We start from the raw sequence: 23,042 nt of genomic DNA, 5'->3' as shown, positions 1-23,042 counted from the left end.
CCGACAACCAATTATTAGGGCTCCGGGGAAGACCCAGGACACGCTGGAGGGACTATGTCTCTTGGCTGGCCTGGGAACGCCTCGGTGTTCTTCCCGAGGAGCTGGCCGAGGTGTCTGGGGAGAGGGAAGTTTGGGCTTCCATGCTCAGACTGCTGCCTCCGCGACCCGGCTCCGGATAAAACGGAAGAAGACGAGACCAATTATTTTTGTTTAGTGACCGAAAGCTACTGAATTTGAATCATAGACTTCCAATTTTATTAGTTTTTTAAAAATAGAACAATGAATTAATTTATCTCCACGTGGCCCTAAATTCTCCGCTATTTTTTCCTGCTTCTCCATGACCCAATTCAAGATACTACGTCATGCACCACGTGATGGGCTTTCCCCGTTCACGCAAGGCATTGTGGGATACAAATTTGAAACGGGAGAGAAAAATGGAGGACGTGAGTGTGCGAATGAAACGTGAAAGATCGACTACAGTAACAGAAAGCGAGAAGAAAAGACGTTATGTTATATACGAAGGAAAGGAAACGTAGGACCAAACTAATAAATATTGGCGCTCAGCGAGCACCTCGGTGTGATCAGCTGTTCGTTTAGCGACAGAATGATGGAACTGTCAGTGCATGCTCAAAGGGAAACCTGTAGATGGCAGTAATGCAACACTGTGGATGCCAGCTGCTGTAAAACCCAAAAGAAGAAGAAGAAGGTAAACCTGCGCATGCGCACACGGACTTCCTCTGTCTGCTTGACTGCGCCAAGCGAGCGATTTCATGCACATTATTTGCTTTAATCCCCTCAAATTAAATAACTTCCCAGCCACAGAATGGCCTGATATTTTGTGAGATATTACAGAAATAAACAGATATCACAATCACCACATTTCAGAGGCAACTAAATTTCACTGATTTTATGAAATCGAAAGGCCGTCTAGCTTTAAGAACAACTAGACTGGAAAGGCAGCTTTAAAGTGCATACCAGGGGTAAATTCAGGAGCAAGATCAATGTAATTCTCCTATTTTATATTAAACTTTGGTCAAATATCTGTCACATTTTGCATTTTGTGCAATTTTTTTACCTTGTGCAATACCAGAAAAATTCAGTTGAAATCAAGCCATTTGAAGTGAATTGGTCCGCCTCTGAAAAATCTTGGCATTTGGATTTCCTGGTAAACATTGATTTTCGTGACGTCGCGTGCGGAACGCCTCCCTCTGAATCCTACGTCAGCGCTGGTTTGTTTATGAGAAAACGACCTGGTGCTTTTCTGCAAATTTCTTCAACGTTATCACGTAATTATTCAAATGGTTAACAGATGTATCTGGAGGGTGTAGCAACACCAATCATGATGGGATTAGTACTCATTGTTTTCCATAAGACCAGACAATGAGAGAGAAATGGCAGCGCTTTGTGTGAGGCTCCCGGAAGCTGAGGACCAAGCAGAGCCGAGAAAAAGACCAAGAAAATCGGCAATTCACAAGTTGACTGTTGCCAGGGTAAGAAATAATTCTCATCTCATCATCTCTAGCCACTTTATCCTGTTCTACAGGGTCGCAGGAGCCTATCCCAGCTGACTACGGGTGAAAGGCAGGGTACACCCTGGACAAGTCGCCAGGTCATCACAGGGCTGACACATATGGCCCTTTTCCACTACCCTTTTTCAGCTCACTTCAGCTCATTTCAGCTCACTTCAGCCCGACACGGCTCGCGTTTCGACTTCCTTAGAGCAGCATGACTCAGCTCGCTTCAGCCCTGCTTAGCACCCAAAACTCGCACCGTTTTGGAGTGGGGCTGAAGCGAGCCTAACCGAGCCGAGTGGGGCTAGGGGCGTGAGCAGACACTCCCCTGTGCACTGATTGGTGAGGAGGAGTGTCCTCACATGCCCACACACGCCCTGCGAGCACGCTGGGATCTGTAAACACCGTAAACCCGGAAGAAGAAGAATTACGAATTACGAGAATTTCTGAAGCCTTATGCGCCTCGCCTCATCTATACGCTCTTGCCAGTATCTGTTGGCGTTGTCGGTGACAACAAGCCACAGCACCAAGACCAGCAACACTAACGACTCCATGTTTATTGTTTACTATCCGGGTTGTGAGACTACCGCTTAAAAGCTCACTGATGTCACTGTTTGCGCTGCCTAACGACATCACGTGACGTCCACCCACTTTCGCTAACTCCACCCAATGTGTCCACCCACTTCCAGCCAGCACGGTTCAGCGCAGTTGTAGTTGAAATGCAACTCCAACAGCTCGACTCAGCATGGCATGGCTCAGCCCAACTCAGCCGCGTTGGTAGTGGAAAAGCGGCAATAGACACAGACAACCATTCACACTCACATTCACACCTACGGTCAATTTAGAGTCACCAGTTAACCTAACCTGCATGTCTTTGGACTGTGGGGGAAACCAGAGCACCCGGAGGAAACCCACATGGACAACATGCAAACTCCACACAGAAAAGCCCTCGCCAGCCACGGGGCTCAAACCCAGACCTTCTTACTGTGAGGCAACAGTGCTAACCACTACACCACTGTGCCATCCAGAAAAAAATTCTGACATCTCATTATATTCTTCATCCAAAGGTGACGTAACATTGCACTCAGGTGACAATTCTATATTTCATTGCAAAATTGCTCGCTGCTAAACTTGGTCTACACAGGCTGTGCACTGAAACCGTGCAAAGCTCGCGCAGCCTGCTGGCACTTCCACAGGTAACGTCACGAATCTGGCTCAAGACTTGCTTGGGATTTTTCCAGACGTGTTTTATTTTATTTTTTTCTGCTGTAGACAGATAGCCTTGTGCAAAATTACCCTTCTGGATGAGTGTGTAAAGGGACATACTTTCATTTAAAAAAACTCAAAACTGGTCCCTTTAACATGAAACATATCTGTGACGAATCTCAGTCATCCAGGCACATAGTAATCTGTGGTTGGTTGAAGAGAGCAACTGGACTTGCTTGAAGATTCTTGAAAACATTTCGCCTCTCATCCTAAAGGCTTCCTCAGTTCTGTCTGACTAATAGGGAGTATCCGGTATTTATCCTCTCATGGATCATCATAGAATCCGAATCAGAATGCTGATGGCTGCGTTGTAGGTGGCTGATAAAAGATGTCATAGACACCCACCTCTGTTCAATGTTCCAGGTTGACAAAAATGAACGATCCTCTCTGGCTAAGATGTCTGCCAGTTTTCTGGAAGTCCTCTCATAGGGATCTCATCCCAAAGCGCGTAGAAACATATCTGTGATGAATCTCAGTCATCCAGGCACATAGTAATCTGTGGTTGGTTGAAGAGAGCAACTGATTCGGATTCTATGATGATCCATGAGAGGATAAATACCGGATACTCCCTATTAGACAGACAGAACTGAGGAAGCCTTTAGGATGAGAGGCGAAACGTTTTCAAGGATCTTCAAGCAAGTCCAGTTGCTCTCTTCAACCAACCACAGATTACAAGGATGTAGAAAAAATCCTGTAGGTGGCAGTAATGCAACACGAGTGGATGTCAGCTGCAGTAAAACCTCAAAAAAAGAAGAAGAAGAAGAAGAAGCAGCAGAAGAACCCATATGGAAGAACCACCATGAGGACGGTGACGTCACTCAGACGGGGCGTGGTCTCGGTTTGTTGCCGGAGCGCCATGTTTGCGTAAACAAAAGAAAGCGTTTCCACAGCTGCACAGAGACAGCTGTTCACTTTCACAGCCGGAGGACGCAGCAACACGGCAAAATGAAATGTTTAGAATTACTGTAGGACGCTGAGGATAAGACGAAGCTCTTTATAATGCCTTTGTGAGTATTTTTGACTGTTTTCAACGTTAGAAAGTTGATGAGAAACCGGGACTGGCGAGGCCTGTGGGAACTTAGCCTTCTTTAGCTTAGCTTAGCATAGATTAGATTAGCATAGCATAGCTGCTTCTGTGCGACTCGAGGTGTGTAAAACTGAACCAAATCTCGGTGGTAAATTTACTAATATAAACACATCACAGAAATATCCCCGCTTGTGAAATGCTCTTTACTGACGTCGTGTACTTAACTGAAATGTGACGGTAGTTCCAGCCTGGCTAGCTCTTCTGTTCACTGACAGGGCTGTTTGTTTGTTTTTAAAAATAAATTTTACTCGATATTTAACGCACTAAGATTAATTAGATAAGTAATGGTTTATTTTCTGCACTGTCTAGTGTACAACCTGTTTGACATTGAGCCGTTTGGGACAAAACTATAGTTAGTAAACATGACATTACACTAACTGTTTATTCAGAAGTGGTTTTAGAACCAGAACCAGAATAGAGTTTTATTGTCAAGTCCATTCACACATACGAGGGTAAATCAAAAAGGTCCAAGACAGAGGCTATAATTTCAAAAGGAATTAAAAAAAAAAGGATGGAAACATCGCTTGCAGAAGTGTTTAGACTAAAATGGAGGATCTGTAGAGAAATAGCTTTATTATTTTCATAAATAAATATTTTCTTTCAATTTGTCTTAGAACTTTTTGACTAACCCTCGGACAAAGAATTGAAATTGGTGCTTGAACAGTTAAGATAAAAGGATAAAAAAAGGCAAAGGTTGTAATATAAATAGAACAAAAAAAATCTAAAATATACAAATTTGAAAAGCAAGCATATTTAAAGTTATACTGCCTTTCAGGTTTTTCAAATGTGGGTCATAAAAATAATTTCCCCTGACACCCAGTTATTTTTGTTTAGTGGAACAAAAGCTACGAAATTCGAATCTCAGACTTCCCTAAATTCTCTCTTTTTTCCTGTTTCACCACGACCCAGTAGATGACTTGCAACCACGTGATCAAAATGTGCTACGCCATGAGCGTCCGCGATGGTGGTGGACAGCGCTCGAAACTAACGGTGTCCCGGGGACCATAAAAAATGTCATCGGGACACAAAATTATCATATCTGGGACAATCCCGGGACAATGCAAAAAAATAGATCTAGAAAAAAAAGTTCTACATTAATATTATTTACAAAGCCGTAACACATACGTAGACATTCACCTAATTTGTCAATTTTAATTTTAAAACGTTAACAGCGAAAAATACATAGTAGCTACACTTTCGATGCACCTGCATCCGTAGGCTACAGAGCAGCGCATTCTGTTCGAGAATCTTCGGCCGGTGTCCGCATTATATGGACTTGGAATGGAATTGCTACCGCACACACTGCGCCGACTCTTGCCAGAACAAAAATGCTGAAGTGGTTGAAGCGGACCGACCGCGGGGAAGAAACTGAAAGCCCAGACATAACGTCTCCGGGACCTTCAGGATCCAAAGTGTCATCGCCTGGTCTGCAGGCAACGCTAGCAACTGAATGAACTTAATGAACACTGTTAGACACGTTATAAAATACAACAGGAATGATGTGGCTGGATAACGGAAAAAATGGATAAAATGAATAACGGAAAAAATGGATAACGGAAAGTTCATAAAATGGATAACGGAAAGTTCATAAAAATGGATAACGGTAATGGATAACGGAAAGTTCATAAAAATGGATAACGGTAATGGTGAAAATTATAAGTTGGCCTTATAAGTGCCAACAGATATTCGAGGTATAAGTAGATGAAATGAACATAAAAGGGGTCTTATTTTCAACTAAAGTGTACTGCAGATGTAGGGAGTTGAAACATTTTCTGAATGAGCTAGTTGGCCCCTTTAAATAAACGGGTATCTATTCATACAGTGAGATCGCCAAAATTTAATAAGCTGAAAATGCAATAACTGTAATTTTGAAGTAGATGATGTATAGGACATGTGTCGCTTGTGTTTTGTGACTTATTGTAAAAATGATATAAAGGGTTCAAAATCACATAGTTACAAATATAATAGTAACTTCATATGATAATATTAACCACTGGTTATTTCAGAGAGGAAAAAAATGGGGACACTATTGCTTCCATTCGGGACAATACAACACAGAATTCGGGACCACTGGGGGACACAAAGAAAAAAAGTTAATTTCGAGCCCTGGTGGTGGAGATACAAAGCAACTCAAACGGCAGCCGCTGAAAGCGTGTCTGTAAACGCCAAGCGAAGATTCGATACAAAGAGAAGATAGAGTTGTGTGGTTTTGACCCGTATTATTTTAAAAAGTCAGACTTTTCTGAAGATAAGACGCTTCTGTTGTTGTTGTTGGTAAGGTCACTCTGGGTCACCCAGAATCTGCCTGCTCGCATATAAAGAGGTTTCTCCAGACTTTTCTATCTGTTGCCAACTGGCACACTAAAAAGATCTTGGTCCTTGCCAAGAAGGGATTTAACATCATCTAACAAGCAGATTATGGATCCACGCGGACGACCCACAGAGCGTGTCCCATGGGATGGTCTCCAGCTGAGCAGGTACCTGGGTATTCTTGCACTGTCCATGCGTGCTACGTGTCCCAGGTAACGTAGGCGAAGTAAGGCAATCCTCAGGCTTAGCTGTAGACAACCAGTCTTTACTCTCAGCTCGCTGTTAGGCGTGAAGTCATACCAGCTAAGTCGTAAAATTAATCGGAGACATGAATTCTGGAAAGCCTCTAGATGGTCCTGTTGCCGCTGTTTCAGAGCCCAAGTCTGACAGCCATACAGAAGGATAGGCAGGATGCCACCTTCGAAGATCTTAACCTTGGTGTTGATAGAGATCCTGGAATGATGCCAGATGTTGTTCAAAGAATTAAAGACACCGGAGGCTTGCCCGATCCTTGTGTTGAGTTCTCTATCTAAGGAGCCATCACTCGAAATTATAGAACCAAGATATCTAAAATGGTTCACTTGTTCCAGAGGTTCGCCATTTATCATGAGTTCTAGCGTCTTGTCTTCAGGAAAGGGGCATTGATTGTGAAACTTCCCGATGGTCATAGTTTGGGTCTTCTTGGCATTAATTCGGAGACCTGCTTCTCTTCCAAAGTCAGAGATCTTGATGGTGGCCTCTTGCAGCCCATCTTTAGAACTGTCAAGAACAGCAATATCATCTGCTTAGTCGAGGTCAGAGATATGCACTGCTAAGTGACGTGAACTACGGCACTTTTGGAGTAGAAAGCCTTTGGAAACAGATCTTTCCATCGTAGAACGCTCCATTACCCAGTTTAACACGATATTAAATATAGGAGGGGCTTGAATGTCACCTTGACCAGTTCCAGATTTTACGTCAAACCAGTCAGTTAGGGTGTCACCTATGCGGACAGCACTGGTGGTATCAGAATAGAAGGCTTGGAAGATGCTGATATACTTCTTAGGGAATCCGTAATGTTGGAGGGCAGACCAGATGTATTGGCGATCAACAGAGTCAAAAGCTGCCTTGAAGTCAATGAAGTTGATGTATAATGAGAGATTGTATTCCAAGGCTTGCTTTATTAAGATCCGGAGCGTGAACAGCTGATCTGTACAGGATCTACCTTTTCTGAAGCCACATTGATTCTCTCGCAGCAGGGACTCAGTACCGTCTGACAGTCTCGTTATTATGATCGTCTGAAACAGCTTAGAAGCAGTACAACGTAGTGTGATACCGCGGTTGTTCTCACAGTACGATGCGTCGCCCTTTTTTCCAATCTTAGTGATAACGCCCTTGAGCCAGTCGGAAGGCACTTTCTCGAGATTCCAGACTTTCTCAAAAAGTGGAGTTACAGTAGTAGGTCTAAAGATACCTCACCACCAGAGCACAACTGTTCGTTGCTGATCTGGTCAATACCACTCGGTTTGTGATTGCGGAGTCGTGCAAGAGCTTTCCGAATCTCCTTGCGTGTTGGGAGGTACATAGGGAGGTCAAGGAAGAAATCATCTAGGACAGGATCGGCAGGGGGAACTGATGATTGTGCAACGGCAGGAGGGTTTAACAGGTCTTCGAAGTACTCTTTCCACCTAGCAAGTTTTCCATGCTGAGATATGATGAGGTTCCTGTTTTTGTCCCTTACGGCAGTAGAGGGGTTCTTTTTCTTCTTGCCGCTGAGAATTTTAATATTCTGCCAGACCTCTCGTTGGTTACCTGAATCTGCCGCGCCCTGAAGCTTCTTAGCTATGCCAGCTGCCCATTTCTCGTCATCGTTCTTAACGTTCTTCTTGAGGAGTTTATTAACCCTTGAGTACTGTAGGCGTGTAGCATTTGATGGTCTCAACTTCTTCAGTTCATTGTGCTGTTTGATTAAGTGCAGAGTATCTACAGACAGGTGTTGATCACGATATTTTTTGGGTCTTTTTCCGAGAGTTTCGCGAGAGGCTGCATGGAAGGCGTTCACGGTCCCAGACCAGACGTCTTCTATGGATGTGTCACAAGAAGGACTTAGAGTGTCGACGAAGGGACTGATGGAAATCATCCACATTTTCTCCTGACTGGAGGAGTTCAAGACATTGTCTATTGTTAAGATGCTTCTACTGACCAAGTACCCAGATATCGCGTTCTATCTGGTTCAGCTGCCAAAGAATCAAGTCCCACCTTGGCGAAACAACAGCCCATGTTCTGAGTGGGTGCCCAGTCTGGATTGTTTCTATCGTATAATTTTGCTGGTGCTCCTAGAAGTGAAATGGTAATGCGCAATTTCAAAATTATAACAACTGAGTGAACTACGACAAGAGAGAACGCTCATTTTATAGCAAAATTCTAGCAATACGAAATAAAATTCTTCCATGATGATGTAGAAAAAGTTGAAAGTCACACCTGGAAGATGCTCTGGACTCTTACAGTAATGCTTTTATGGCTGAGGACTACAGTTGTCTTGCTAACTTTAGGACTGCAGTTGTCATGAACAGTTTTGCACTCAAGTTTCCATCAATGAAGAGTTTATAACATCAACGAAACTGACTTAATGTGAAAACTGTTAATGTTATAGTCAGGCTGTCTGTTGTTGTCCAGGTGAGGATGGGTTCCCTTTTGGGTCTGGTTCCTCTCGAGGTTTCTTCCTCGTGTCGTCTGGGGGAGTTTTTCCTTGCCACCGTCTTCATCATTGGGGATGAAATTGGCTCATGTCTTGGGTCATTCAGATTCTGTAAACCTGCTTTGGGACAATGTCTATTGTTAAAAGCGCTATACAAATAAACTTGACTTGACTTTTGAGTCTCAGCTGAGATAAAATGATTACTGCAAACACGAGCTGTCTTGGTTTTAGTCTCTGGTAGATCAGCCCTGCCAATGTTGTTCAGCTGTGCTCGTCTCTTCTCTGTACTAAGCCTCAGGGTTTCCTCGCCCTCTTTCTGAATCACGGACGGAATTCTAAAAAATCGGAACGTGCCACGGTCATGAGTACTGTTGTGATCGCAACTATATACAGCACAAAGATATGGCAGAGCTAAAAGAATGCTGAAAGCAGTGGAAAAACAGTTGTGCACGGGTGACTGTTTTGTATGGAACGTCGCTTGACCCTGCATTTGTATCTCCACCAACATGGCCGACATCCGGGTTTCTATTTTGCTTTGAGGTCACTTGCAAGTCAAGGATTCAAGATACTACGTCATGCATCACGTGGTGGGCTTTCCCCGTTCACGCAAGGCATTGTGGGATACAAATTTTGAAACAGGAGAGAAAAATGGAGGACGCGAGTGTGTGAATGAAACTTGAAAGAGCGACTACAGTAACGGAAAGAAAACGAGAAGAAAAGACGTTATGTTCTATACGAAGGAAAGGAAACGCAGGACCAAACTAATAAATATGGGCGCTCAGCGAGCACCTCGGTGTGATCAGCTATTCGTTTAGCGACAGAATGATGGAACTGTCAGTGCACGCTCAAAGGGAAACCTGTAGATGGCAGTAATGCAACACTGTGGATGCCAGCTGCTGTAAAACCCAAAAGAAGAAGAAGGTAAACCTGCGCATGCGCACACGGACTTCCTCTGTCTGCTTGACTGCGCCAAGCGAGCGATTTCATGCACATTATTTGCTTTAATCCCCTCAAATTAAATAACTTCCCAGCCACAGAATGGCCTGATATTTTGTGAGATATTACAGAAATAAACAGATATCACAATCACCACATTTCAGACGGAACTAAATTTCACTGATTTTATGAAATCGAAAGGTCGTCTAGCTTTAAGGAGTATGTGCATGGGCTGTTTTGGAGTCCAAGCTGTACAGTATGTTCTGGAATAATGTGCAAACAATAGGACACAGGATGAAGAAGAGTCATAACATGAATGTGTGAGAAGAAGAGAATATGTGCAGTGGGTTAAATAAGCAAGGTTACCTCTGGGTTCTGAAAACTATTCTCCATTTTTATCCTTGAAAAATCAAGTCGAAGAAGTATTCTTCACTTTTTCTTCACTTTGTATTTTTTTTTTTTTTAGTTACCGACTTATCAATGTGGACTTAATACAGGTTTATACCAAACAAACTGGCACAATTCAAACATTTGTACAGATGAGCAATTCCAGCGTTATGGACGCGACACTTGAACTCAAAATGGCAACAAATGACCCAGTGCATGTTTTATTGTCTCCCAGTATTTAAACAGGTGTTGCATATTTTAAGGCTGTACCATACTGGAGAAGTGATAGAACAAGAACAATTCCCATAGTACATGGGGCATGCCAGAAAATGCCAATAAAAGATGCGTTATGGATGTGACAGAAAAAGTATCACTTTTCTTGGGTGACTGTACATTTTTATCAAACTCTGTGAAATTGTAAACCTAATGTTGAAATGGAGATATCCATTTGATAGAGGGGTCCAAGGTGAATATTAAAAAAATCTTTGTTTAAAATATTTTGTATTTCATGCAGAGTTTCGGAAGGAAAAGTCAGCGTTATGGATGTGACGAAATTCCGTTAACCACCATAACCCTTTGAAAAACTCTCTAAATATCAGTTAAAACTATCAAAGTTCTTAAATAATATTTAGGATGGCTATTGTTTTGCTGTTTTGTGGATTTTAGCATACATTTCTGTGGCTTGTGGCAATAATATAGAATTGTACATGATCAAAGTTGATTTTAGCTTGGGGTTTACATTATAAGAAAGAAAGACTGACAGTGACATATTAGGTTGGTTACAAATTGGTTCAACTTATTCACATCTGTAAAATACAGGCCTAGGTGATATCTCTGGGAGTGGTTTAGATGTATTACATGTTGCTTTATTTTTGCATGGTGAGGTTGACATTTGCATGGAATTGCCCAGATACAGTTTGGTCTCCCCATTATATGTCCAATTTGGGCTCCAGCCTGTAATAAGAGAGACCTGATTTTGAGCAGCCTGTGCACCATCAAGCTAAAATAAACCTCTAGTTTGCACTTACTGAAGATTATTTTGGCAGGGAATTATTCTGAAGAAGTATTAGGACTCCCTTTAGCCTTTACTTCAGCACGACACTTGATTTACAATTGAACAGAGTCGAGAAGAGTCTTGGAACAAAGAACAGTGAAGGAATCCAAATTTCCTGTTGATTTACAAACTGAACAGAGAATGACACTACCGTTTACATCATACATTCGCCACGGGAACTCAACCCCCCGCCCCGTGGCTGTTTCGGCCCTTGAATCATCTTCAGCTCTTGAAGAAACCTGCCCCAAAAACTTTGTCCATTTAGACTGCACCATTGTTTGGTTCATGCAGAGATAATTACACCACCACACCAGGCTGATTTAAGACGCACTCCGATTGTTCAAAAGTTTGGTGCTCATGTGGTCATTGTGTGTAGTCGGTTTTTATTGGTCACAAGCACATGCTCATTATTTACACTCTGGCTTCCCGCCATCTCTTCACTGGGGTTGGATTTTGGCAAGTGGAGGGATTTCTATAAATCGTCAGTGACGAGCGCTAGCGGGAACCCTGAAATAAGTAGCCAAGCTGTACAGCGTGTAATAAAAATTCACAGAATGAAGATGTACAACATGACCATGAAATGCGCAAAATGGCAGTTCAGGTAGGAAGTGTGAGTTCAGAGTCGGTGGGGGTATCTGACCTTATTGATGAGACAGCTGCAGTGGGGGAAAAGCTGGCCTTATGGCGTGAGGTTTTGGTTCTAATGGACAGCAACCTCCTACCAGAAGGGAATGATTCAAAAACTTTGTGTCCAGGGTGAGAGGGGTTGGCCACAATCCTTTCTGCTTTCCCCAGGGTCCTGGACTCATACAGGTCCTGAAGAGATGGAAGGTTGCAGTTGGTCGTCCTTTCAGTAGAGCGAATGATGTGCTGCAATCTGCCCTTGTCCCTGGCAGTGGCAGCAGTGTACCAGACGGTGCTGGAGGAGGTGAGGATGGACTCGATGGTGGTGGTGTAAAAGTGCACCATCATTGTCTTTGGCAGGTTGAACTTCTTCAACTGTTGCAGGAAGAACATCCTCTGCTGTGCTTTCTTGGTGAGAGAGCAGGTATATGTTTCCCACTTGAGGTTCTGAGGGATTGTTGTGCCCAGGAAGTGGAAATACTCCACAGAGGTTACTGGGGAGTCAAATGGTGATGGGGAGGGTGTAGCTGAACTCCTCCTGAAATCTACATTCATCTCCACTGTCTTTAGAGCATTAAGCTCAAAATTGTTCTGCCTGCACCAGGACACCAGATGGTTAATCTCCCACCTGTAGGCAGACTCATCCTCATCAGAGATGAGTCCATTGAGGGTGGTGTCGTCTGTGAACTTCAGGAGCTTGACAGACTTGATGACTTGAGGTGCAGCTGTTTGTGTAGAGGAGAGAGAGGACACAGCCTTGGGGGGGATCTGGTGCTGGTGGTTCGGGAGTCAGACATGTTCCCCCAGCTTCACGTGCTGCTTCCTGTGTCAGACAGGAAGTCAGTGATCCACCTGCAGGTGGAGTCAGGCATGCTCAGTTGGGAGAGCTTTTCCTGCAGAAGAGCCAGGATGATGGTGTTGAAGGCAGAACTGAAAACCATAAACAGGATCCTCACATAGGTTCCTGAAGAGTCATGTTGAAAGCATTGTCTGCAGATCTGTTGGGTCTGTAGGCGAACTGCATGGGGTCCAGGAGCGGGTCAGTGATGGCTTTAAGGTGATAAAGCACAAGGCACTCAAAGGATTTCATAACCACAGAAGTCAGGGTGATGGGTCTGTAGTTCTTTAATCCTGTGATCCTTGGCTTTTTGGGGACGGGGATAATGGTGGAGGCTTTGAAGCAGGCTGGCACATGGCATGTCTCCAATGAGGTGCTGAAGATGTCTGTGAACGCTGGAGACAGCTGATCAGCACAGTGCTTCAGGGTAAATGGTGAGGCAGAGTCAGGACCTGTTGCTTTGTGGGGGTTCAGCTTCTTACTGCCCCGGTGGGAGTGGTGGGCTGGAGTGTGGAGTCACAGGGATGATATCAGGACAGTCCCATTGTCTTTCAAAGCAACAGTAGAGCTCATTCAGTTGGTTGGCCAAGTGCAAGTCATTAACAGAGTGGGGGGTTGAAAGTTTGCAGTTTGTGATCTGTTTGAGCCCTTTTCAGACCGAGATAGTCATTGACTACGTTTACATGCACGTCCAAATCGAGCTGCTGTTGGTAATCGAGCAAAGGGTCCCAGCAGGGGTGCCAGAGAAATCCAATCCTACATGCACAAGTGAAATTGGGCTATTGTGCAAGGTGCATTGTGCACCCGAGCCACACGTGGCGCTACACGCCCCATCGTGTTGGTACACTTCCGGTTGTCGTCATGAAGAAGAGCTATAGTGTTGCCAGATACTGCTGACGTTTTCCAGTCCAAAACATGTTCAAATCCGCTAAAATGCACTTAAAACCCCCCAATCTGGCAACACTAGCAGTTCCGTGTTCAAGCTGTTAGGCTTGCTCTAACAGACTATGGCTACAAACTGTCCGGCGCAGACCACTGTTTTGTAAGACAACTTATTTTGCACAATAATATTTTTCTAAAGTCCATTTTTTGCTTACAAAAAATATATATATTTTTTGCTTACAATTTAACTTATGTCTTAATAAACACACAAAAAGTTCAATTGTTTTGTTTTTATTGACATTCTTCAGATGTTGTGTGTGTATATATATATATCACACACACACAAATACAATGACTTGTTTATGTACACAATTCACAGCTATGCAACAGCTGTACAGATGTATTTGGTGATACAGTAAGTGAGCTAAATTTTAACAGCGCAAACAATGCCGCAAAAAGAAAAGATTCATGCCGTTGTCATGATTCGTTGTCATGCCGACCGAGGCTGTTGTGTTTCCCGCTTGTGGTCTCGTCACTCGTCACTTCCGGAAGTAGCTCGACAACTAGCTCGATAGGGTTTACATGCTCAAAGTAGCTCGGCAGAAATTGCATAAACTAGGTCGTGTAGCTCAATTCCGAGAAATCAAGTTCGGTTCAATTTCAGCCGCATTAAGGTGTATACATGGCATTTTGAACTTCGATTTCAGTCGAGCAACGGCAGAAATTCGATTCTCTCTATGTGCATGTAAACGTAGTGATTGGCTGAGAACTGGTGTTGGAGTTTCTCAGAGCACAGTCATTTAGCTTCTCTCACCACCTTGCTAAACCTGTTCCTAGACTCTTTAGACCTGTTCCTGTCCCCACTTTTGAATGCTTCTTCCTTTTGCACTTTTAGCTGTCTGAGTTTGTGTGAACCAGGGTTTGTCATTATTGTAACTTACCCTGGTGCGTGATGGAACACAGCAGTCCTCGCAAAAGCTGATGTAAGACATCACAGCCTCTGTGTACTCATCCAGACTATTGATAGCAGTCCTGATCACATCCCAGGTTGTACAGTCCAAGCACACCTGAAGGTTCTCGGCAGCCTCATAGCTCCAGTTCTTTGATGTCCTCGCTCCAGGTTTCCTCAGGCTTAATTTCAGCCTGTATGCAGGAATCATTCCAGCATCTGCCATCAGACCCCTGCAGCTCATCCAGAATGCTGCAGTTTGCTTGGTCTACAATCTCCCTCATTCTTCCCATGTTACCCCTTTTATTTTCCAACCTGCACTGGCTACCCATTGCAGCTCGTATCAAATTTAAGACATTGGTGCTAGCTTACCAGGCTGTCAATGGGTTAGGGCCAGCATACCTCCAGAGTCTGATCCACCCCTACATGCCAGGCAGATCACTACGCTCCAATACTACTGGTCGCCTGGCCCCTACTCCTCTCCGCTCCTCCTCAACCCATTCAAGACTGCTGTCTGTCCTGACTCTCCCCGTTGGTGGAATGACCTTCCCATTGAGGTCAGAACTGCTGACTCCCTGACCACCTTCAAGCGCAGACTGAAGACTCACCTCTTCACTCTGCACCTCTCCCCGTCTTCCTTGCCCGCTGTCTAACTGTATATCGGTCTTGACCAACCCAGGCTGTGTACTGTCTAGCCTGGGGTTAGCTGTTTAGTTTTCTGTTTAGTTGTACTTTTTATGGTTGGTTTGTTTCCTTGGTTGTTTGCTACGTATTGATACTGAGTGTAAGGTTCTGTTGAAGTATTGTTGGCACTAGAACTTGCTTGTCTAGATGTTCAGCACTTCATGTACCTGACTTTTGCACTCGTTGTACGCCACCCTGGATAAGAGTACACGGCATTCAGCAGACAATGTATCCGGTGGACTATGACGTGGTCAGAGTGGCCCAGTGCAGTGCAGAGGATGGCATGATGGGCATTGTTGAGTGTAGTGTAACAGTGATCCAAAATATTCTCCTCTCTGGTCAGGCATTTAGTAAAATGTTTGTATTTGGGCCATCCTTAAAAAAAAATCCGTTTCCTGTCCACTGGGTGAGCAAAAAAATTTTCAGTCGGGAGGGAGGGATTTTTTTTTTTTTATTATTATTATTTATTATTATTTATGTATATATAGATGGATAAGAAATCGCAATGCTGTGTTTGCTTTTTCTTTCAGTACTTTTTTATGACAAAAGCGGACACATTTAATAAAATGACAGTTTAATCAACTGAAACTTGTACAAAAACTAAGTTAGCATTTTAAATGCTGACTGCAACATTTGCAAAACTTTTACAAAGGTACTTAAAATGTCCGACACACTGACTTTTTGTAGTTCTAAATCGACCGTTAGGCCTGGTTCGGATGAAATTACACTATTAAAATGATCACTGAATGATTTGTTTTTCTGAATCTTTACTATTTTGTTGTTCGCTAGAATACCATTTTGCGATTTCACACTTAAGCAAAATTTAAAACTCCGGATCTGCTTCCTTCATGGTGGCTGCCATTTTTTTGTGCCGCACGGCGCATGCGCAGAGCTGATTCAGTTGAGAGTGCGCGTGCACTCGGCGGAGGCAGTCGTGTGTCGGAGGGAACAGAAGCAGAGATGACGCTTATTTTGTCTCCGGTAAACCAGTCTTCTCTCGTTCAATTACGTGCTGGCATCAAAAGACACCGTTGGTTGTAAATGAAACCAAACTGAGTGGTTGGAGTGTATTTTCATACACAAATGGAGAAATGTTGGCTGAGTGTGTAATTGTGTCGCCCCACTGCAGACCATTGTCGTTGTTAATTCATAGCATGCTCAGCTGCGTGAATGTGTCATGCACCGAAAATAAGAGATTTACAAGCCAGGAACGCCTCATGATGCAATACGCAAGAAAAGAAAAGATTTACTGCCATTTTACTTTGTATTTGAGTAAAGTGAAGAATAAATAAACGGTCTGTGGAAAATACATTTAATCCTGGGAACTGCGTGCACAGGAGTTTTTGTGTTTACTCCTCCCCGGCTATTTATTTGTCATGGGTGCGCACTCCGGCCTTGCGCAGCTCACAGAGCGTGCGAGTGAAGTGCACGAGCCACAATTCGGGACTGAGCCGCTGTGTGTGAGATCCCAGCGCATATCACTTACCACTTGCAAGTGGAAGGATGGCAAGCCTAAAGACAATCATAACTACACAATGGGCAGTATTTGCATCAGTATTTGCAGTATTTTCATACTTTTATACTCTTTAATGAAAGGTGATACAAGGCGGAAGTCCGCGCCGTTTTTCAGCAGTCGCGTCACATGACCAACGCCAGTGAATCAGGAAGGTGGATGTCACAGTGACGTTGTCCAATGACGACGCCAGCTAGAGCTCAGCACAGCGTATCCGCGTATTCTCAATGTTTACACAGCACCGGAGCTGACACGATCTGGATTGAATACGTGGACCCTGGCGGATTCCCGGTTCCCGGCGTTTCCAGGCGGTTTAATGTAAACGGACAGTGCATCCGCGAAGAAAACGAGACAGATACGGTCTAATGTAAACTTGGCCTTAGAGTCGCCAATTAGACTAACTGCATGTCTTTGGACTGTGGGGGAAACCGGAGCACCCAGAGGAAACCCACGTGGACATGGGGAGAACATGCAAACTCCGCACAGAAAGGCCCCCGTTGACCACTGGCCTCAGAACCTTCCTTCTATGAAGCTACAGCGCTAACTGCTGCACCACCATGCCGCCCTAGTTCATGGCTGAGGTTACCTTTGTTAAAGTCATCAAAGACAATAACTAGGGAGTCCGGGTTAGTCTGCTCCACATCCAGTATGTAGTCGGCCAGCATGCGCTGTGTGTCCTGCATGTTGGCCTGCAGAGGAATGTGAACGCCGACCAGAGTATGTGATAATTTTCTGACAGATATAGACATTCTTTCATCACTGCAAGCATGGAGGGGATTAAAATTAAGTGCACAGAAAAGCCAAAGATGAAAACAAACAAAAGATGCCTTGTAATGTTATTGACCTAAACAGGGTAGGTCACTTTGTGGAGTTATTTTTAACTCTGGGGTTTTTAAGCAGTGGAGAAAAGAAGCCTTCGAGCTTGGACAGTTATTTTATCTTGAATATTTTTTGTAAATGTCTTCAAACTTGTTTTGAAATTGTCATTTCTCAGGGACAAAATGTTCATGTTAAATTGTGCACATCATAATATACAGTGCTGCAAGTCTTAGGCACGTGTAAAGAAATGCTGTCGACCAAAAATGGCTTAAAAAAATAATGAAACGTTTCAACGTTAAAAAATACTATAAACAGTCATTAGTGAGCTATAATAAATGAAACAACGTCAGTATTTGGTGTGAGACGACACTTTGCTTTAAGAAAAAAAACCCAGTAGTCTCCGGTCCAGTGAGGTCAGTTTTATGTGGAAATGATCTGTAGGTTTTCCTGAGCATCTTACAGAACCAGCCGCAGTTCTTCTGCACACTTTGACTGTCACACTCACTTCTTCATTTTACACCAAAACCCAGCAGCCTTCATTATGCTTTCTTTTTCATCTGAAAAGCGCTCTCTGATGGAATATACTGCTCAGATACAGGAACAAAACTTTTTTTTTTTAATCATTTAATTTTGTGCTGGGGGGAAACAGCGAATGTTTGGACTCAAACGTTTCTGTAACGTTTTGACTTGATAATGTAGAAGTGATAAAATAGAAATCCATAATAAAGTTTGTATGGGAAACAATTAGGGTGCCGAAGACTTTTGCACAGTACTGTAGATAATTTTGACCTTTTATATGCTTCGGAAATTTATTATAATTGTTTTACCTCTACAGTCCAATTACAGCTACGCAACTGACCCAGGACACCCCAAAGAATTATGGGATCACGTCACCGATCAGCCTGGCTCAGCCGAAAGAGTCGGACCTGGTGCAGACGCAGAAACTGGTGCAGGCACTGAAGCCTTTTGGTGTGTTTGAGGAGGAGCTGGAGCTGCAAAGGAGGTGCTGTACTGTGTTGTGATTTAATCTGTACACGTAACTCATAGTAACTGGGAGCGAGGATCTTTAGGCCCCCGTATGAGTCAATGCGATTTAGATTCCACAATTTTTTTTTTTAAATTTTTTTTTTTAAGCTTTATCTTGGTTTGATAGAGCGTTCAGATAACTAACCTGTTGTCCAGTTCTTTTTGTTGTTCTAAGTTATCAAATCAGCAGTGTGTACATATGGGTCCTTTGGAAGCGGAGGGCGCATGTCGGAGTGAATCCATCTGCTAGCTGTGCATAAACAATCGCCTTCGTCTTTACGTTTTGCCACCTGATTAGTTTATTTAAGCCAAATAATATACATCTTGGCCAAAAAAGTTGGTTTTTTTTTTAGTATTTTTCTATGATTATTATGAGATTAAATAATTAAATAGTACATTGATGCAAGCAAAATAATTTAAAGAAAGATTCCAGATATACAAATAAATTTCTCAGCCCGATTGATTAGTAACCTACATTATACAGCCAAAAGTATGTGAACACCTGACCACCACTCCTATTGCGTTGATGAACATCCCAGTCCAGATTTATTCCCCCTGTGCTTTTATAATAAGCTCCACTCTTGTGGGAAGGATGTCAACTCGATTTTGGAGTGTAGCTGTGAGGATTTGTGTTCGTTCACCCACAAGAGCGTCAGTGAGGTGAGGGTCAGGTTAGGTACTGATGTCTGGGGTTCAGTCAGTGTTCCAGTTCATCCCACAGGTGTTCAGGGAGTTCTTCCAGAGAGTTCTTCCACTCCAATCTTGGTAAACCATCTCTTATAGAGCTTGCTTTGTGCACAGGAGCATCGTGATGCTGGAACACGTTTGGGCCTCTTGGTTCCAGTGAAGGGAAACTGTAAAGCGACTGATTACAAAGGCATCCAGTACAGTTGTGTACTTCCAAATTTATGGCAACATTCTGAGGAAGAATCCCATATGGATGTGTGGTCTGGACAGGTGTCCATAAAGTTTTGGCTGTATAGTGTAGGTTTATCAACTGAATCGGTAGTTGGGAGAATTTATTTATATAATTAACTTATTCCATGAAATCGAGTTGTACATGAGCTCATATCAGCTATAAGCTGTGTTTTTATTCTCTCCATGTTCACTGAATTTTGAGAAACGGAACATTTTTTATTTTTTGCAAATTCGATAAATTAAAACTTGATACAAAATGTCTGACAAAATCATTTCCACTTAGAATGTAAACAAACCAGTGAAACGACAGGAGCAATTTGTGAAAAATGCAATGATTATTTTTCAAAAATTATTTTTTTCGCGGTCTGGTTTCCATCAAATCCTGCGCTCTGATTGGCTGGCGAGCGAGTCGGTATCCTACGATACAGACCCCAGTTACGGACCTCTGGCGACTCACTCGTTCACAACAACAAACAACGTAAAATTGTCAACATTTTATTTATTTTTTTAAAATAAGATTCATAAGATTTTTGATAATCTTGTACATGTTTGCCAGTATTTCTCAGCAGAATCACATTAATTTTACAGCATGGATAGCGATAACGACAGTGTTCACAGTGAAAGCGAGTTTTACTCCCCTGAGGAAGAAGAAATAAAGTAAAACATTTCAGGAGAACGGTAAAAACCTCTAACTTGCTAACGCCGAGCAAAAACATGGCTGAATCCTGAATGACTGTATAAATAGGGGACGACATAGGCGGCAAAATGTAGCTGTTTTTCCTGCCATGGAAGTGCACTTGTATACCGAGGAGGAAGCCATTTGCATTACAGCCGTGAATGAGGATTCAAAATGGCGGCTCGGCTCCGTTTCCCCTTTCGGGCGCTCTCGTTTTCTGTTAGAATTTGGTAAAGAAAAAAAATAAATATATTATTTACCAGCTTAAGGTCGGTCCGTATGGTGAAATACCGTGACCTCGGCCTTGAATACTGACCTCGACCCAGAGGGCTTTTATTCCATAATTTGTTGTTTTTTTGGGGTTTTTGTTTTTTTCGAGTAGAGTTTTTATTTCGTCCTTGGTTGGTTCAGCAACATGCTCCACCATTTTGTTTTTCTCTACTCACAGTTTATGAGCTGATAGTCTAGTAGTAGAGTAGCCAATCAGAGCGCACGATTGCTCATATCCAGTGACTGTGGATGGAAAAATATATAAATAATGAAATTAAATGTTTCAACATTAAAAAATACTATAAACAGTAATCAGTGAGCCATAATAAATAAATAAAGTCAGTATTTGGTGTGAGACGACCCTTTGCTTTAAAATAAAAAATATCTGTCTGAGGTCCAGTGAGTGCAGTTTTATGCGGAAATGATCTGTAGGTTTTCCTGAGCATCTTACAGAACCAGCCCCAGTTCTTCTGCACACTTTGACTGTCACACTCGCTTCTTCATTTTACACCAAAACCCAGCAGCCTTCATTATGCTTTCTTTTTCATCTGAAAAGCGCTCTCTTATGGAATATACTGCTCAGATACAAACTTTTTTTTTTTTTTCCTGTATCATTTGTATCCCCGGTAACCTTTAATTTTGTGCTGGAAAAAATACGAACGTTTGGACTCTGAAATATTTTTGTACTGACTCGATAATGTAGAAGTCATAAAATAGAAATCTAAAGTTTGAATGAAAAAAAACAAACATGGGGTGCCTAAGGCTTTTGCACAGGACTGTGTGTGTGTGTGTGTGTGTGTGTGTGTGTGTGTGTGTGTGTGTGTGTGTATAATATACTCTGGATGGCAATTTTTGTGTTTTCTCTGTACAGAATCCTGGTTTTGGGGAAACTGAACACGCTGGTCAAGGAGTGGATTCAGGACGTCAGCAGATCCAAGGTGGGAAGTTAGCTAGAGATTTAAACATTTGAGGCTGTGAAGGCATGCACCCCGTTCTTACCTTCTTGGTTTACGTTTATGGAAAGCAGTGACGTGACGTTCCTTTATGTCCTTTATCTCAACAGAATATACCGCCGTCATTGATAGAAAACATCGGAGGAAAAATATTTACGTTCGGCTCCTATAGGTTAGGAGTCCACACAAAAGGTGAGTTCATGATCAATACTACACGCTAGTAGTTAGTGTATTTTTATTAGCTGTTAGTCAGTACGGTTTGATGATTGAACTTTATTGTACTTGACCTGCAGGAGCTGATATCGACGCTCTGTGTGTCGCTCCTCGACATGTGGATCGGTCGGACTTCTTTAGCTCTTTTTACGAGAAGTTGAAAGAGCAGGAGGAGGTCAAAGACTTAAGGGTATGCTCTTTAAAAAGATCCATCTCAGGCGTGTGCTCATATACAGTTGTCATCATTGACATTTTTGCAGCTCCAAAGATTTTTTTTTTTTGTATTCTCCAATAATCACACGTCCAAAAGTGTTTTATTCCTCTTAATTTATAGCCGTTTCCCAAAACTGGCTATGCTTAACTTATTAAGGAACAACATCTTACTTTTTAACTTTTATATAATCTACATTTCACATTGTGAGACTATTGCCATAAATGTTAAATAAACGTCTCCTTACAGAAATCTTGACCATATCTACCTGTGAGGGGCACTTCAATATTGTATTGTCTTCGCTTGCTGAGTGACGTGTGTGTTTTTTTTTTTTTTTTTTTAAATCTGTATTGTTTTTATTTGTATTCTTCATGTCAACACTTGTTGAGTGATTTTATCTGTGCCATATGTATTTTTAAGTCGGGACTGCAGATGTAAATTAGCCTAAGGCTAACTCTGGTGCATCAAATGGCAACATTTATGTTTTTAATTGCACATGGTCCCTTTCAAATAAAATGAAATGAATATCAACGGTTATACACTTTTCCACGTGATCAGTGAGTGAACGGTTACTATAGAAATGATAACGTATTACAACAAGCATGTTAATATAAACATACCATTTGAATGACAGCTGATGTGCGTGTCGGAATTTACCAACACCTTCTGACCAATCAGATTCAAGGACCAAGAACAGTAGCTTGGTATAAATATTATATAGCTTTGACTGGACAAGAGCTGCTTCAAGAGTCTGATATTTAGCATAACAGCACTGAGATGGTTAACTCTGTGTGTGTGTGTGTGTGTGTGTGTGAGAGAGAGACTCTGCTTGTCTGTTTGCTATGCCAGTTTCCAACTGCAGGATTGAGGCATGTAACGATGTATCATGTGATGATAAGTGATACATATTTATAACGATTTGAGTCAGTGAAATAAATGAATTATTATTGTCAGGTTGTGTAATCTGTTTTTCCTGGCTGTAATTGCGTAGTTTTAGATAGCAGAGACTACAATAATGTAAAATAGAGGCACCGCGCATGACTTCACCCTCAGTGGAAGTAATGCAGCTCAAAAATGCACAAAAAGATCTAAAACAGGACAAAGCTGTTGTGCGATTGATTTATTCAGATATATTTAAGAAGAAATCATAGCTCTCTTTTTACAGACTGATGAAAGATAGAGAAATGATGCAAATGAAGCTAGTACAAATGTTTATAAAAGATTATTTAGAAAAGGTC

The 23,042-nt window shown here is 42.5% G+C and overlaps 1 protein-coding gene across 1 annotated transcript in view; it reads left to right on the top strand.

Annotated features, from left to right (window-relative positions):
- Nucleotides 1-3,608: 3,608 nt before the first annotated feature.
- Nucleotides 3,609-23,042, top strand: part of papola (poly(A) polymerase alpha) — a 53,170-nt gene continuing 33,736 nt past the window's right edge. Inside the window, exons 1-5 of the mRNA XM_060917983.1 lie at nucleotides 3,609-3,784; nucleotides 18,373-18,540; nucleotides 21,299-21,365; nucleotides 21,491-21,572; nucleotides 21,674-21,783. Coding sequence (XP_060773966.1) covers nucleotides 3,777-3,784; nucleotides 18,373-18,540; nucleotides 21,299-21,365; nucleotides 21,491-21,572; nucleotides 21,674-21,783 — 435 coding nt within the window. The 5' untranslated portion in view covers nucleotides 3,609-3,776. The remainder of the gene's footprint in view (nucleotides 3,785-18,372; nucleotides 18,541-21,298; nucleotides 21,366-21,490; nucleotides 21,573-21,673; nucleotides 21,784-23,042) is intronic.

The sequence above is a fragment of the Neoarius graeffei genome, chromosome 3, assembly GCF_027579695.1.
Source record: "Neoarius graeffei isolate fNeoGra1 chromosome 3, fNeoGra1.pri, whole genome shotgun sequence".
Classification (NCBI taxonomy): Eukaryota; Metazoa; Chordata; class Actinopteri; order Siluriformes; family Ariidae; genus Neoarius; species Neoarius graeffei.
The sequence above is the reverse complement of the archived record's forward strand: the minus strand, read 5'-3'. Positions and strand labels throughout refer to the sequence as shown.